The sequence below is a fragment of the Panicum hallii genome, chromosome 8, assembly GCF_002211085.1.
Source record: "Panicum hallii strain FIL2 chromosome 8, PHallii_v3.1, whole genome shotgun sequence".
NCBI classification, from domain to species: domain Eukaryota; kingdom Viridiplantae; phylum Streptophyta; class Magnoliopsida; order Poales; family Poaceae; genus Panicum; species Panicum hallii.
The window spans coordinates 42,201,119-42,213,171 of record NC_038049.1 but is presented as its reverse complement, the minus strand read 5'-3'; the positions used below and the strand labels follow the sequence as shown (position 1 = coordinate 42,213,171).

The 12,053-nt window shown below is 46.6% G+C and overlaps 2 protein-coding genes across 4 annotated transcripts; both read left to right on the top strand.

Moving 5' to 3' along the window:
- The first annotated feature begins 1,600 nt into the window (after window positions 1–1,600).
- On the top strand, window positions 1,601–2,642 carry LOC112902867 (stress enhanced protein 1, chloroplastic-like). Of its 2 annotated transcripts, none has more exons than XM_025972052.1 (3): window positions 1,601–1,797; window positions 2,053–2,243; window positions 2,335–2,642. In XM_025972052.1, exons 1-3 carry the CDS (start codon window positions 1,713–1,715, stop codon window positions 2,437–2,439), a joined length of 381 nt encoding a protein of 126 aa, XP_025827837.1. In that variant the 5' UTR covers window positions 1,601–1,712; the 3' UTR covers window positions 2,440–2,642. The 2 variants fall into 2 exon arrangements, with proteins under 2 accessions (XP_025827837.1, XP_025827836.1); XM_025972051.1 differs by having other exon boundaries at window positions 1,620–1,797; window positions 2,050–2,243.
- Window positions 2,643–4,480: 1,838 nt separating this feature from the next.
- Window positions 4,481–11,233, top strand: LOC112902228 (glycine-rich domain-containing protein 1-like). 2 transcript variants are annotated; one of them, XM_025971185.1, is made up of 10 exons: window positions 4,481–4,763; window positions 4,894–4,967; window positions 5,544–5,723; window positions 6,302–6,419; window positions 6,588–6,839; window positions 7,022–7,477; window positions 7,716–8,239; window positions 8,788–8,971; window positions 9,062–9,217; window positions 9,303–11,233. In XM_025971185.1, exons 3-10 carry the CDS (start codon window positions 5,563–5,565, stop codon window positions 10,938–10,940), a joined length of 3,489 nt encoding a protein of 1,162 aa, XP_025826970.1. In that variant the 5' UTR covers window positions 4,481–4,763; window positions 4,894–4,967; window positions 5,544–5,562; the 3' UTR covers window positions 10,941–11,233. The 2 variants fall into 2 exon arrangements, with proteins under 2 accessions (XP_025826970.1, XP_025826969.1); XM_025971184.1 differs by lacking the exons at window positions 4,481–4,763; window positions 4,894–4,967 and having other exon boundaries at window positions 5,374–5,723.
- Window positions 11,234–12,053: the final 820 nt, after the last annotated feature.

The following is a 12,053-nucleotide window of genomic DNA, read 5'->3' as shown; positions in this document are numbered from 1 at the left end:
ATTGTGTTCTATTTTGTTTGCTACACCGCGCAAATACGAGGTTTGTCACAATGGATACTAGAGAAGCTGCAAAAAAAAAGTTATGCTTACATTTGCATCCTATCCGTTTGATTTTTTTTAGGAATGTCCACGAAGATTTAAAAAACAGCACTAAGGGCACGATAGTCTTTTCCTCCACCACCATGATGTGATTTTGTTGGGGGAATACCCATAAAGATTTAGAAAAGTGTCCCTAAAGTCATAATAGTTTTTTTTTCCTCCGACGACGTAGAGGCAGACCATGTTTTTTGCAACATTGTGGGGGCCAAGGATCATGTTCCTTTAGGTCCTAGCGAGAGGGAGAAAGTTCCTCAGAGGAGAGCGAGAAAAAGCTCTCCTCCTGCACTTGACATATCAAATCTACGAAGCAAACAAATAGAACATCCTCTGCAAGCAGCTCTTCTACGTGTTCGAAAAAAAAAATCCCATCTAGGAGCTCGGTAAGCCAGCAAAGATGAGACCCTCGCTCTGTGCCCTCAGTTGGCAGAATGGGAGTCGCCAGGGCATGGCCAAGCAGAGGAACTCGATTAAGCAGAAGAGGTGTTGTTTATCCCAAGATTAGCTCAGGTTTGTGTGAGTGATTAAGGAGGGGAGAGGAATCCGGTCAAGCGGCCACTTGGCCTACCATTCTACCGCTCATGCAGAAACTGAGACCGAAAGTGAGTGACCACTGTCCACTGGCTTGCAAGCAGATTTTTTTCTAAAAAAAAATGCTGCACTTGTGTTGCTTGTTACTACTGTGCAGAGGCAGGTAGGCAAGCGTGCACAGTTTGCACAGAGACACATGCAGATCTTTTCAAAAAAGAAAAAAAGAAGAGTGACACATGCAGACGCCGTGAGACGGACGGGCATCAGGGTGGTGAGAAAGGAGGGAGGCCAGCAGGACGGCAGGAGGACGCGTCGCTGTTCTGTTCAGACGAGGAAGGGGCACGGGATGGCCTGAACTCTTTTCTTTCCAGCCCGGGTGATCCTGACAGACACTGCGACGGCTGCAAATTTTGTTCTTGTGTCTCCTGTGCTCGCCGAAAGGAGCTTCCTCGATGCATCCGGAGGTTTCAAATGAAGAAACTTTTGATTTCTATCGGTAGTTTCTTGGTTTTAGAGGGGAAGCTTTTGTTGATTCGCACTGAAAATGCGTTTGGTTCTTGGGGGAACCCCATCCGACTGAGGAACAGAACTACGATAGAAACCAGTATTTGCTGCAAGGACTTAACTGAGCTCAGGAAAAAGAACAAGAAAAATAAAAGGCTAAAAAAAGACTGAGAAACTAAGATGGCAAAGTACCATGAAGAGACAGTTATTTTCAGGTAAGAATGTGCTGGATAGTTGCATATCCTCCTGATCAAACAGTGAACACACAGCAGGCTGGCCTGGGTGGGCTTCCTTCCAGGCAGGCCTTTTCCAAGCCTGGCCCAACCAGGAAGACAGACGGCTCTGGCCCAACGAATGGGAAATTTCGCCACGGAATTTTCTTTTTTTTTTTTTGCTTCCCCCCTGGATAGGATGCCTCCCAAGCTCCAAGGCGGCCACGTCGGCCAGCCGACGGCCACTCACTTCGGCTGGCTCCTGCGCTTCCACCCTGCAGACAAAAATAACTCGAGCATGAGCAGCAGACACAGCTCGAGCAGAGGAGGAGAAAGAAGAAGAGAAAAAGCGGCTCCGGTCCCAATCCCATGGCGCTCTTCGCCGTCGTCCTGCGCGCATCCCCGCTGGCCGCCGCCGCCGCGGCGCCGTCCTTCAGCTGCGTGTCCGGCCGTGGTACGGTGCCTCTCTGCAGCTCTGCTTCCGATTCCAGCTTATGAGGGCATTTTGTGTGCTAATTGTAGCTTCTTTAAGATCTAGTTACTCAACTATTGTTGTGGAGTCTTAAGATTCTTTGAAACAAAACATTATTTGGATTGTCTGAAAGACTAGCATCATGAACATGGCTACTGGAATTTTCTGTCTTGGTGTTACAATTTAGTGATTTACTACTTGTGGCTTCGTTCTGACCATTGTGTCAAAATGCAGCAGCGTCTGCGCTGCGCGTCACCTCCAGCAAGAGGCGCGCCGTCTCCTCCAGGGCCGGCCGGTCGCTGTCCATCCGGTGCGAGCAGAGCGCGAAGCAGGGCGGCGGCCCCGACGTGTGGCTGGGCCGCGCCGCCATGGTCGGCTTCGCCTCGGCGATCTCCGTCGAGGTGGCCACCGGCAAAGGCTTCCTCCAGGTATGTACATTATACATGTAGTTACATGACACGGTGGTTCGTGTGCGCGTCGACTGACATGAGAGCGCGCTGCTCGCCGTCGCTGCCGCAGAACTTCGGCGTGGCGACGCCGGCGCCGACGCTGGCGCTGGTCGTGTCGGGGCTCGTCGTGGGCCTCGCCGTCTTCTTCCTGCTCCAGTCCGGCTCGCGGGACTGAACCCTGGTGAATGAGCAATCGAACAGTTTCAGGGTTCAGTGCTGCCGGTTCCTCGTCGGAGGCTGCTCTGCAAACACGTCCAGTTTGTCCCTCGTGACATCTTTCCTTGTACCATGTAATGTAGTAACTGACAATCATCTACAGAATGCCTCTCTTAAGTTTTGGTGGGGAAAAATAATAGCTCGTGTGCTCATTTCGCAGAATCACTTTACAGATTTAGCAACTTTACAGATTTAGCAGAGAATTACTTTTCTGTTTGGCGACCTAGATTTAGCTCTGAAAGCTCTGCCAAAGGCACTTTTTTAAAACTGCGTCTAAATGTAAAAGTAAAAAGAGAAAGGGAAAAAAGATGAAAATTTTGGTATTGGTAAGGGTGTGTTCGTTTTCTATTATAGGTGTCTAAAAATTTTAGAGTGCTTGCTCTCTCTAAAGAATCGCGGTCTTATTAGAGGCCGGATTAGAGGGCTGTTCGGTGCCGGGCCTCTAAAGTTTAGATGTTTCGGGTTTTAGAGGGGTGAAACTTCCTAGGGCCTAAAGTTTAGAGAGGTCACATCAAAAAGAATGTATTAAATAAAGTCTAATTACAAAACTAATTGCAGAACTCCAGTGCTAATTCGCGAGACGAATCTAATGAGGTATATTAGTCCATGATTAGCGGATGATTACTTTAGCATCACTGTGGCAAATTATGGATTAATTAGGCTCATTAAATTTGTCTCGCGAATTAGCACCCAGCTGTGCAAAAAGTTTTATAAACAGATTTTATTTAATACTTCTAAATAGCAAGATTCTTTTTGATGTGATGGGTCTAAAGTTTAGAGGGCAGGAAAGGAACAGGGCCTAAGTCCAGGACCTTGTTTAAGTTTTTTGCAACAGTGCTGCTGTAGTACTTTCGTTTGTATTTGACAAATTTTATCTAATTATGGACTAATTAGGCTCAAAAGATTCGTCTCGTGATGTACAATTAAACTGTGCAATTAGTTATTTTTTTACATACATTTACTGCTCCATGCATGTGTCCCAAAATTGATGTGATGGAGAGAGAGTGTAAAAAGTTAGAATTTGGAGGTGATCTAAACAGGGTCCAGATCATCAGCAATGCAACAACCCTGCCTCACAGTCGCTGCACCCGACAAATTCACGATGCAACTGGCGAAAACCGTGACCTGGTGGCCGGCAACTTTCTTGCCTGTCAGCTTCCCTATCTGACCTTGTACGAGCTAGAGACTCTTTCAAGTCTGTACTACACGGACACCTGCAGCTCCATGGCTTGTACGACCGTACTGCATGTGATGATGTGGGGTCTGTTTAGTTCACTTTGCATTTTTGCAAAATTTCACTGTAGCAAAGAAATCTTGCTATTTTGAAGTACTAAATGAAGTCTATTTGCAAAACTTTTTGCATGGATGGGTTGTAAATCACGAGACGAATCTAATGATGCTAATTAATCTATGATTAAGCAATAATTAGCGGGTGGTTACTGTAGCATCACTGTTGCAAAACATGGATTAAGTAGGCTCATTAGATTCGTCTCGCGATTTACAACCCATCCATGCAAAAGGTTTTGTAAATAGACTTCATTTAGTACTTCAAATTAGCAAAATTCCTTTGGCATCTTTGCGTTTACAGCTTGTTTGCGTTTTTGCGGTAGGAACTAAACAGGCCCGTGGTATCAATCTGACGAGGGAGGGACAGCGTTAGGTGGAACCGATCGATCATGGATGTCACAGGAACAGTATTACTTGCTGCATCATGTTCAACAGAAAAAAAAAGGAGACAAGAGGCTTACTGAAATTTTCAAGTGCTACCAATCGCTCTCCCATTGCTGAAACTCATTACTGTAGCACAACTGCACAGCACGTACTTGTTCTAATACAACTCATGATAAGAGTGCTTGTTCTAAGACTTCTCAAGATTAATTTTTCCCTACTGTACTCTTCTGAAAAAAAATGTATCTCCATGATGCACTCTTGGGTCCTCTTCAGCGACCCAAAGCGTCAGCTACTGTCACCGGCACCAGTGGAGTTCATGCGCGTCACCAACTCGCCACCGGACGTTTCTCCCTGTTTAAAGGCGTCAAGCAAAGTACTGAAACAAGAGACGGGAAGCTGCAGTACTGTACTGCACCGTCACCATCCGCTTGCTTCACGGCGCAAGCCAGCGAAACGGCCCCGGATCACCAGGTTCCGGTAGCAGCTGACACCACCAAGCACGGCTTTCTGTTGGGATTCCAGTGTTGCAAGGAGCAGTTCAGTCAGTTCCAAAAGGAGTTACTTGCACAGGGCTTTCTTTCAGCTGGAAAACCGGCCCTTTGATCATTGCAGGTAAGCTTTATTAATCCGGCTCTGTCAGTGACGCTAACCTGTGGGAATTGTTTTTTCTCGATTTGGATAAGAAAGCGATGCAGTTTGAGACTCATTGCGTGTCCACTGCACCTATTGGCTGTATAAATAGGGAGGGCCACAGACAGCTGCAGCAGAGGCGCCACTCTCTCACAGTTCGAGCTCTCGTCACCTGCAGCCTCTCAGGTTCTTGCTCCCATCACACTCTTTTCAGTTAGCATGTACTAGCAGTAGCAATTCAGTTTATGCATCTCTTCGATTCAGACCGCTACTCCGATTTTTTTCTGAAATGAGAAAAAAAGAAAGATCTTTCTGATTTCGATTCCGTTTCTATCACGCTTTTGCCACTTGAATCGATGATTCAACAACACAAATTCAGTTTTTTTTTCATCTCTTCGATTCAGAATGCTACTCTGAAAACTTTTCTGAAATAATAAAACAGAGAGATCTTTCTGAATTCGCTGTTGATTCTGTCTCTATCACACTTTTCCCACTTATAATTTCGATGATTCAACAACACAAATTCGAGACAAGTAGTACAACATAAATAAAAAGGTGATATTTCGAAGAAGAAAAATCCAATCTTTACGAGTCAGAACCGAACCCTGAAAGTCAAGGGCGAAGGGTCCACGGCCCAGAGACCCCGAGTCCGTCGTGGACTCCGGCCGCCGCAAACAAATCAAGAACGCGTTCGTCCGCGACGATCGCGGCCTCGCGAACACCTCCACCCTGCCGTTGACCTTGTGGTGGTCGATTCCGCAGGCGGCGACGGGAGGTGGGGATGGACGGGGAGCAGGCGGCGCGGTGGGTAGCGGCGCAGGAGGGGGTGCCCGTCGGCGCGGACCTCGTCGCGGCGGCGCGGCGGCAGCTGGAGTTCCTCGCGGCGGTCGACCGCCGCCGGTGGCTCTACGAGGGCCCGCTGCTCGACCGGGCCATACGCAGGTACGGATGATGCGAGAAATATCTTTTCTTTTTTATTATTTTTCCTTCCGCTTGGCTTTTGGCTGTTGGAGAAGGCAAGGGACGGACGGTTCATGCTTTTCCGTGGTTGGGCGTCGACTGTTCATCTTTGTCGGGCCTGGATCATGGTCAATAGATGAATCCCTGGGAGACTCCTGAGATGAAAATGATAAAACCTTAATCTTTGATTGCAAAGTTTCTTTTCTTCTGGAGTTCTGGGACAGTAACAATCTTGATGAAAATCGCTAGGTAGATAACAAAGTGCTGCAGGAGTGCAGGTGCCTGAACTTCGATTTTTGGGGTAGAATTCAGACGACAGCTGAGACCAATTGCAAACACTCTTGTTTGTAGTTTTAGCGTTACCTGGAGATATTCAGTTGAAATAATGCACATGTCACATAAAAGTCAGCGTCGTGTTGAATTACTGATGGTTTGATGATTTGATTTGATTTTAACTAGGAAATTCCTCTACTGCTCCGGGAAACAGAACAATTATGCTCTGATTCATGTCCTGAGATGTATACTCGTTGACCCCCCTTTTTTTTTTTCTGCTATGCTAGGTACAAATCTTGTTGGCTTCCCCTTCTTGCAAAGCACACTCAGGCTCCTGTTGTGGATGGACCCTTGGTTGTCCCTCTTGACTGTGAGTGGATCTGGCACTGCCATCGCCTTAACCCGGTATACATCTTTACGAAGATAATCATCCTTGATTTATGATGTTACTCCGACTGGATGGAATGATCTGAGCACCACATTAGACATCTACCTGCATTTTCTTGTGCTATATAAGATATGACTGTATTCAGAAAACTCAGTGAATTAATTGTCATATTGCACATCTTTCAGGTTCAGTACATAAGGGACTGCAAGAAAATATATGGCAGAATACTGAACAATGACAATGTTGAGTCGTCCATTGGAACAAAATCAAAGATTCAGTCAGAGAAAGTTTGGAAAGAGTTGTATCATGAGGAGCCCTTTGAGTTAGAGTACACAAGTTCTTCTGAAACCACCATGGATGTGAACCCTGGAGCTACAGAGGGCATTTCCTATGATTTGATTTCAGCTGTTAAGAGACAGTCTTCTTTCTATTATCAGGTATTTAAACAACCTTTACTCCACTATATGCTATGTACCAGTGTTCCTGATTACACGATAAATCCTAAAAATTGCCATTTGAATTTTAACTCCAGATAACTGAAATATCATTTACTTTGTAGACGACATACTGTTTTTTTTTTATGATCCAGGATATCAGAAAATTTTTCTTTTTCTGGCAGGTTGGAACGCCAACCATGCATGACCAGCGTTTTCTTGTTGAAGCGTTTGCTCGATACAAGGGATTTCTATATCTGATCAAGATGAATCAAGATAAAGGAGTGCAGCGATTCCGTGTACCAACCTACGATGTGGATCTCATGTGGCACACTCACCAGCTGCATCCTGTTACTTACTGCAAAGATATGTTGAAGCTTCTTGGCAAAGTTCTGGAGCATGATGACACCGACGCTGATAGATCTGAAGGGAAGAAGCTTGATGTCGGATTTACAGAGACTACTGAACAGTTTGAGAGTATCTTTGGTGCAAGATACTGGAAGGCTGGATGTATGTACCGTGGCAACTTGCCGTCTCCTGTGACATCCACTCCTCAGATATTCAATACTGAGGTTGGTAATGGATCTGACATCTGCAAAGCCCAGAAGGATCTTAATGTTCTGGACATCATATTTGTAGAGGTATGCTACTCTCTTCATTAAGTGACAGTTAGTACACGGTACATAATTATTTCTAGAAAGGTCTGATCTGATGGTACAATTCAAAATGATGCATGTTATACTTGTAACTACTATAACCAGTTGTTTCTGGACTGATAGTTGATATGATAATTTCACAAAATCTGAAGCAGCCAATTCTTCTGCCATGATGTTTCTACCATATATTGGTAGTGGACTTGAACATTTCCCTTTTTTGCAGTTATATTTGCAAATTGTAGACATCAAGAATTTACCATCTGCTGTTCCAAAAGAAAATGTGTATGTATGGTTCACCAAGAATCAATCAGATATGTTTATCAGTGACGGTGGCAGGTTGGATATTTCAACAGTTACAGGGAAGACTGGAGCTAGTTTGCAGTGTGAACCTACCGGAGAACTCATCCTCACAGTAATGGCTGATCGGGCATCTAAGAAACCAGAACCAATTGGGAAGGTTTCTATCCCACTGCAGCTTCTTACAGGGCCTGATTCTAAGCTCTCCTTTGAAAGGTGGTTTGAACTGAAAGCTCATGGTGGGCATGCCACTTCCCCTCCTGTTAGTCTTCGTGTTGCAGCCTCTGCTACTGTCCCATGTAGCGCTCAGAAGGTGTTTAGCATGGTCAGGACGGAGCCTTTCTCTCTCAAGTCCTGTCTTTTGCCACATTCCATCAAGGATCAGAAGATGGTCAGCTGGACTCGTTTCTTGTATGATTGTGGTACTGAGCTTATCCGTCTTCAGATAAGGTAATTTTCTTGGGTTGCAAAATGGATGAATTCTCTCTCCACAAAGGTTAGCAGATTTGTAAAACTGTATGGCAGAAATTACATTTGATGCTGACTGGTACTACACTACTGCCACATAGTAGTACAGATGTTTCCTTTATGTTTAAAGTTTTATATGGTTTTGCTGTCTCTTCAGTACATCTTCCAAATGAAGGTTAAGTATGCAAAGTTGCAAATTGGTAGTTGTAGTAGGAGCCGATGGTCAGATTATAAAGGCATCTATAAACTATTCATTCAGATCAGATTCACAATTTATTTCATTAGGAGTCTGGAAGGACTTTAGTTACTGTTAATTCTGTTCATTATTGAACAATATGTAAAATATAAGAATGTTCTTGGCGATAGGGACTGAAAGAGTTGAAACTCACAAGTTCTGTTTATCCAAATCCCAGATGAAGCAGGATAAAAAAAAATTATCTTCCTGTAAAAAGAACACTGTGTCAATTTACTACTAACCTGAATCATGCTAGTAAATGAGACCAATGAGTAATGACTAACCTATATCTCAGAGAGCACAAGGTAAAGAATGCCATGGCTTGCAAGCGGGAATTGGTTGGAGTACTGAAGTCGCGAAAGGAGCAACTTCAGCTAGCAGAATTCAGAGAAAATAAATGGACACTGAAAAATTCAAACCTGTCGATCAGCGGTTGCACTGATGGCAGTATGCTCAACCTCAAAGGTGACAACCAACTGGTAAGCTTAACTCAAGCTCAGTTCACAGTGATAACCACTTTCTATTCAAGTAGCAAACTTAAAGTTCTAGTACTTGTTTGAACAAACCAGATCAAGCTCTACCAAGGAAGGAAACTCGAATATGAACGTAAGTGCTGCAAGTGTCACTCCGAGGATGCCTCGGCTGTCACCGCTGTGAGGTTCTGTGCTGAGCACCCATATGGCAAAGCTGTGGCATTGCTGGACACCGAATCTCAGTTGATGATGGTACACTTTTACTTGTAGCATCATTTTAGAAACCTGAATTATCTTTCTTTCTGCTAACACAACCATGTTTGTCATCAATTCTTAGGTGAATGAGGCTGAGTTCCTACTTCCATGGATCACGATATCGTTCCTGTTCATGGATGCGGACGGCCAAGATGGTGTGGAACTCATCAGTAGTGCAGTGGTTCAGAAGTCTGTAGTGTCCGGATCTGACACAGCCATAGTTTCAGAGACACATACCCTTGGAGCTAGGAGCACGGCAGTGGCTCCTGTGCAATGTGGCACTTGCAGTACGGCTTTGGGTGGTGGAAAGGTCATGGCAGGCTGCAAGACTGACCATGCTAGCTCTGATGCTTGCCCAGCAGCTGTTGCAAGTGGCGAGGATGGCCATGCTGAGTCTGCTGGCTGTGGGAGCGGCTGTGGTGGTGGAAACTGTGGACCCATGGTGGTTGAGGATTCCAAGGCAGACAATGCCAAGTTCGGAGGCTGTGGTTCTGGATGTGGTGGTGGCTGCGGTGGCGGGGGAGGCTGTGGCACCTTGTTGAAAGCTAGCACCATGACTGACGAGGGTCAGGCCAAGTCCAAGTCGGGAGGCTGTGGCTCCGGCTGTGGTAGTGGAGGTGGCTGTGGCACCCTGTTGAACTCCAAAGCTATGGACAGGGATAGCATGGTCATTGAAGGCTCCAAGGTAAGCCACATCAAGTCTGGAGGACGCGGTTCCGGCTGCGGTGGCGGCTGTGGAGGCGGTGGCTGCGGCACCCTGGTCAACTCCATTGCTACGGTTGGCCAAGGCCTGGCCAAGTCAGCTGGCTGTGGTTCCGGGTGCAGTGGCAGTTGCGACGCCATGGTCACTGAAGGCTTCAAGACAAGCCATGCCAAGTTCAGCGGATGTGGTTCTGGCTGCGGTGGCGGTTGCGGAGGAGGCAGCGGCTGCGGCACCCTATTCAACTCTAGCAGTGCGGCTGGCCAAGCCAAATCTGGCGGCTGTGGCTCTGGCTGTGGTGGCAGAGGCTGCGGAACCATGGTCGCTGAAGACTCCAAGACTAGCCATGCCAAGTCCAGCGGATGTGGTTCTGACTGCGGTGGCAGTTGCGGAGGAGGAGGCGGCTGCAGCGCCCTATTCAACTCTAGCACTAGGGCTGGCCAAGCAAAATCTGGAGGATGTGGCTCTGGCTGTGGCAGCGGAGGCTGCGGTGCCATGGTCACTGAAGACTCCAAGACCAGCCATGCCAAGTCCAGCGGATGCGGTTCTGGCTGCAGTGGCGGTTGTGGAGGAGGTGGTGGCTGCGGAACCCTATTCAACTCTAGCACTGCTGCCGGCCAAGCCAAATCCGGCGGCTGTGGCTCTGGCTGTGGCGGCGGAGGCTGTGGTGCCATGGTCATTGAAGGCTCCAAGACCAGCCATGCCAAGTCCAGCGGATGCGGTTCTGGCTGCGGTGGCGGTTGCGGAGCCCTATTCAACTCTAGCACTGCTGCCGGCCAAGCCAAATCCGGCGGCTGCGGCTCTGGCTGTGGCGGCGGAGGCTGCGGCAGTGGAGGCATGGTCATGGAGGGCTCCAAGAGCAACAGGTCTGGAGGCTGTGGCTCCGGCTGCGGTGGTGGGTGCGGCAATGGCATCATATTCAACGCGAGCAGCACAAAGGCTGGCGGCGAGGGCCACTCCAATTCAGGCGGCTGTGGTTCAGGCTGTGGCGCCGGTTGCGGCGCCGTGTTCAATGCATGAACCAAGCTGCTGGCCAGCGGTGGCGGCTGCGGTGGCTGGCTGTCCAGTCCCTGGCGATGGCGGCTTTGGGAGCTCTTCCGTCGGCTCACTGCAGTAGGCGTGAATTCCCAATAGGACAAAGATACAAAAGAACGACGGCGTGCATTGGTGTGCGTTGAGAATTGAGGTGTGTCTTGAGCTTGTAAGATAAATAATCATGTGAATAACTAAATAATTGCTTGGTTTTACTGGCATACATGAATACATCTCACTCTGACGAGTCTTGCCCAGCGCAGGGCGTTGGGTTGGTCGTGGTTGCTTGCAACAACCAGGCGTTAACAAGTGCCCGACGCAGGACTCGTCCATTTTTTTTAAAAAAAAATTAAGTCTGTTTCCTTCTTCTTCTATTTACTAATTTTATTTTAAGTATTTTTTTATCCATTTATTATTTTGGGTTATATTGTTACACACTTGAGAGTTGTTCATTGGCATGCTTTTTGATTGGTTTATTAGCAACGTAAATCAATTACTCCGTGATATATTGTGTATTAACACAGCTGTGAGAACGTACTGTTTCTATGAGTAAAATTTCAATTGTTTTTATGAGTTTTGAAATCTTCACTGAAGAAAGGAAAAATAGTAGCGCTACCACCTTTTGGGTCGTGCTGAGTAAGCCTTCGAATGTGCTTTCACCCTATTTTTTTCCCGCCCATTAGGTTGCACTATATATAAGCAGATTCATACTGCAACAGTTTTGGTCTAACACAAGTTTTTCCTGGCACTACGTTGTTCTTTATTTTAGCAGACTGTAAACTGAACCAATTGTATTGATGGTCGCTTGTTCTACATCCAAATAAACTGCAACTAATGCCCACCGTGTCTATACTCATCTTTCACCTACTCCATGTTTTCTTCTGCAACTTCCTCCTTTCCTCTTTCTCATAATTTCATCAAATCAACCTGAACTCATAATCTCTTTAAACGTCTTCAATGCGACCCCGTCTAAACTCATCTTTCTACCTTTCCCTTTACATCTTCCTCCTTCCTTCTTTCATTCCCATACTTTCCATCAAATCAACCTCGACTCATCATCTCTTTCACAGGCCCTGATATAGGATCCGCCCGGTCATCCAA

Excerpts from the sequence above, each read along its gene's own strand:
- LOC112902867 (XM_025972051.1), top strand. The coding sequence starts at position 1,713 with ATGGCGCTCTTCGCCGTCGTCCTGCGCGCATCCCCGCTGGCCGCCGCC. Across the intron at positions 1,798-2,049 it reads CAGCTGCGTGTCCGGCCGTG|CAGCGTCTGCGCTGCGCGTC; the intron begins GTACGGTGCCTC and ends GTCAAAATGCAG. Across the intron at positions 2,244-2,334 it reads CCGGCAAAGGCTTCCTCCAG|AACTTCGGCGTGGCGACGCC; the intron begins GTATGTACATTA and ends TCGCTGCCGCAG.
- LOC112902228 (XM_025971185.1), top strand. The coding sequence starts at position 5,563 with ATGGACGGGGAGCAGGCGGCGCGGTGGGTAGCGGCGCAGGAGGGGGTG. Across the intron at positions 5,724-6,301 it reads CTCGACCGGGCCATACGCAG|GTACAAATCTTGTTGGCTTC; the intron begins GTACGGATGATG and ends CTGCTATGCTAG. Across the intron at positions 8,972-9,061 it reads TCAAAGGTGACAACCAACTG|ATCAAGCTCTACCAAGGAAG; the intron begins GTAAGCTTAACT and ends TGAACAAACCAG.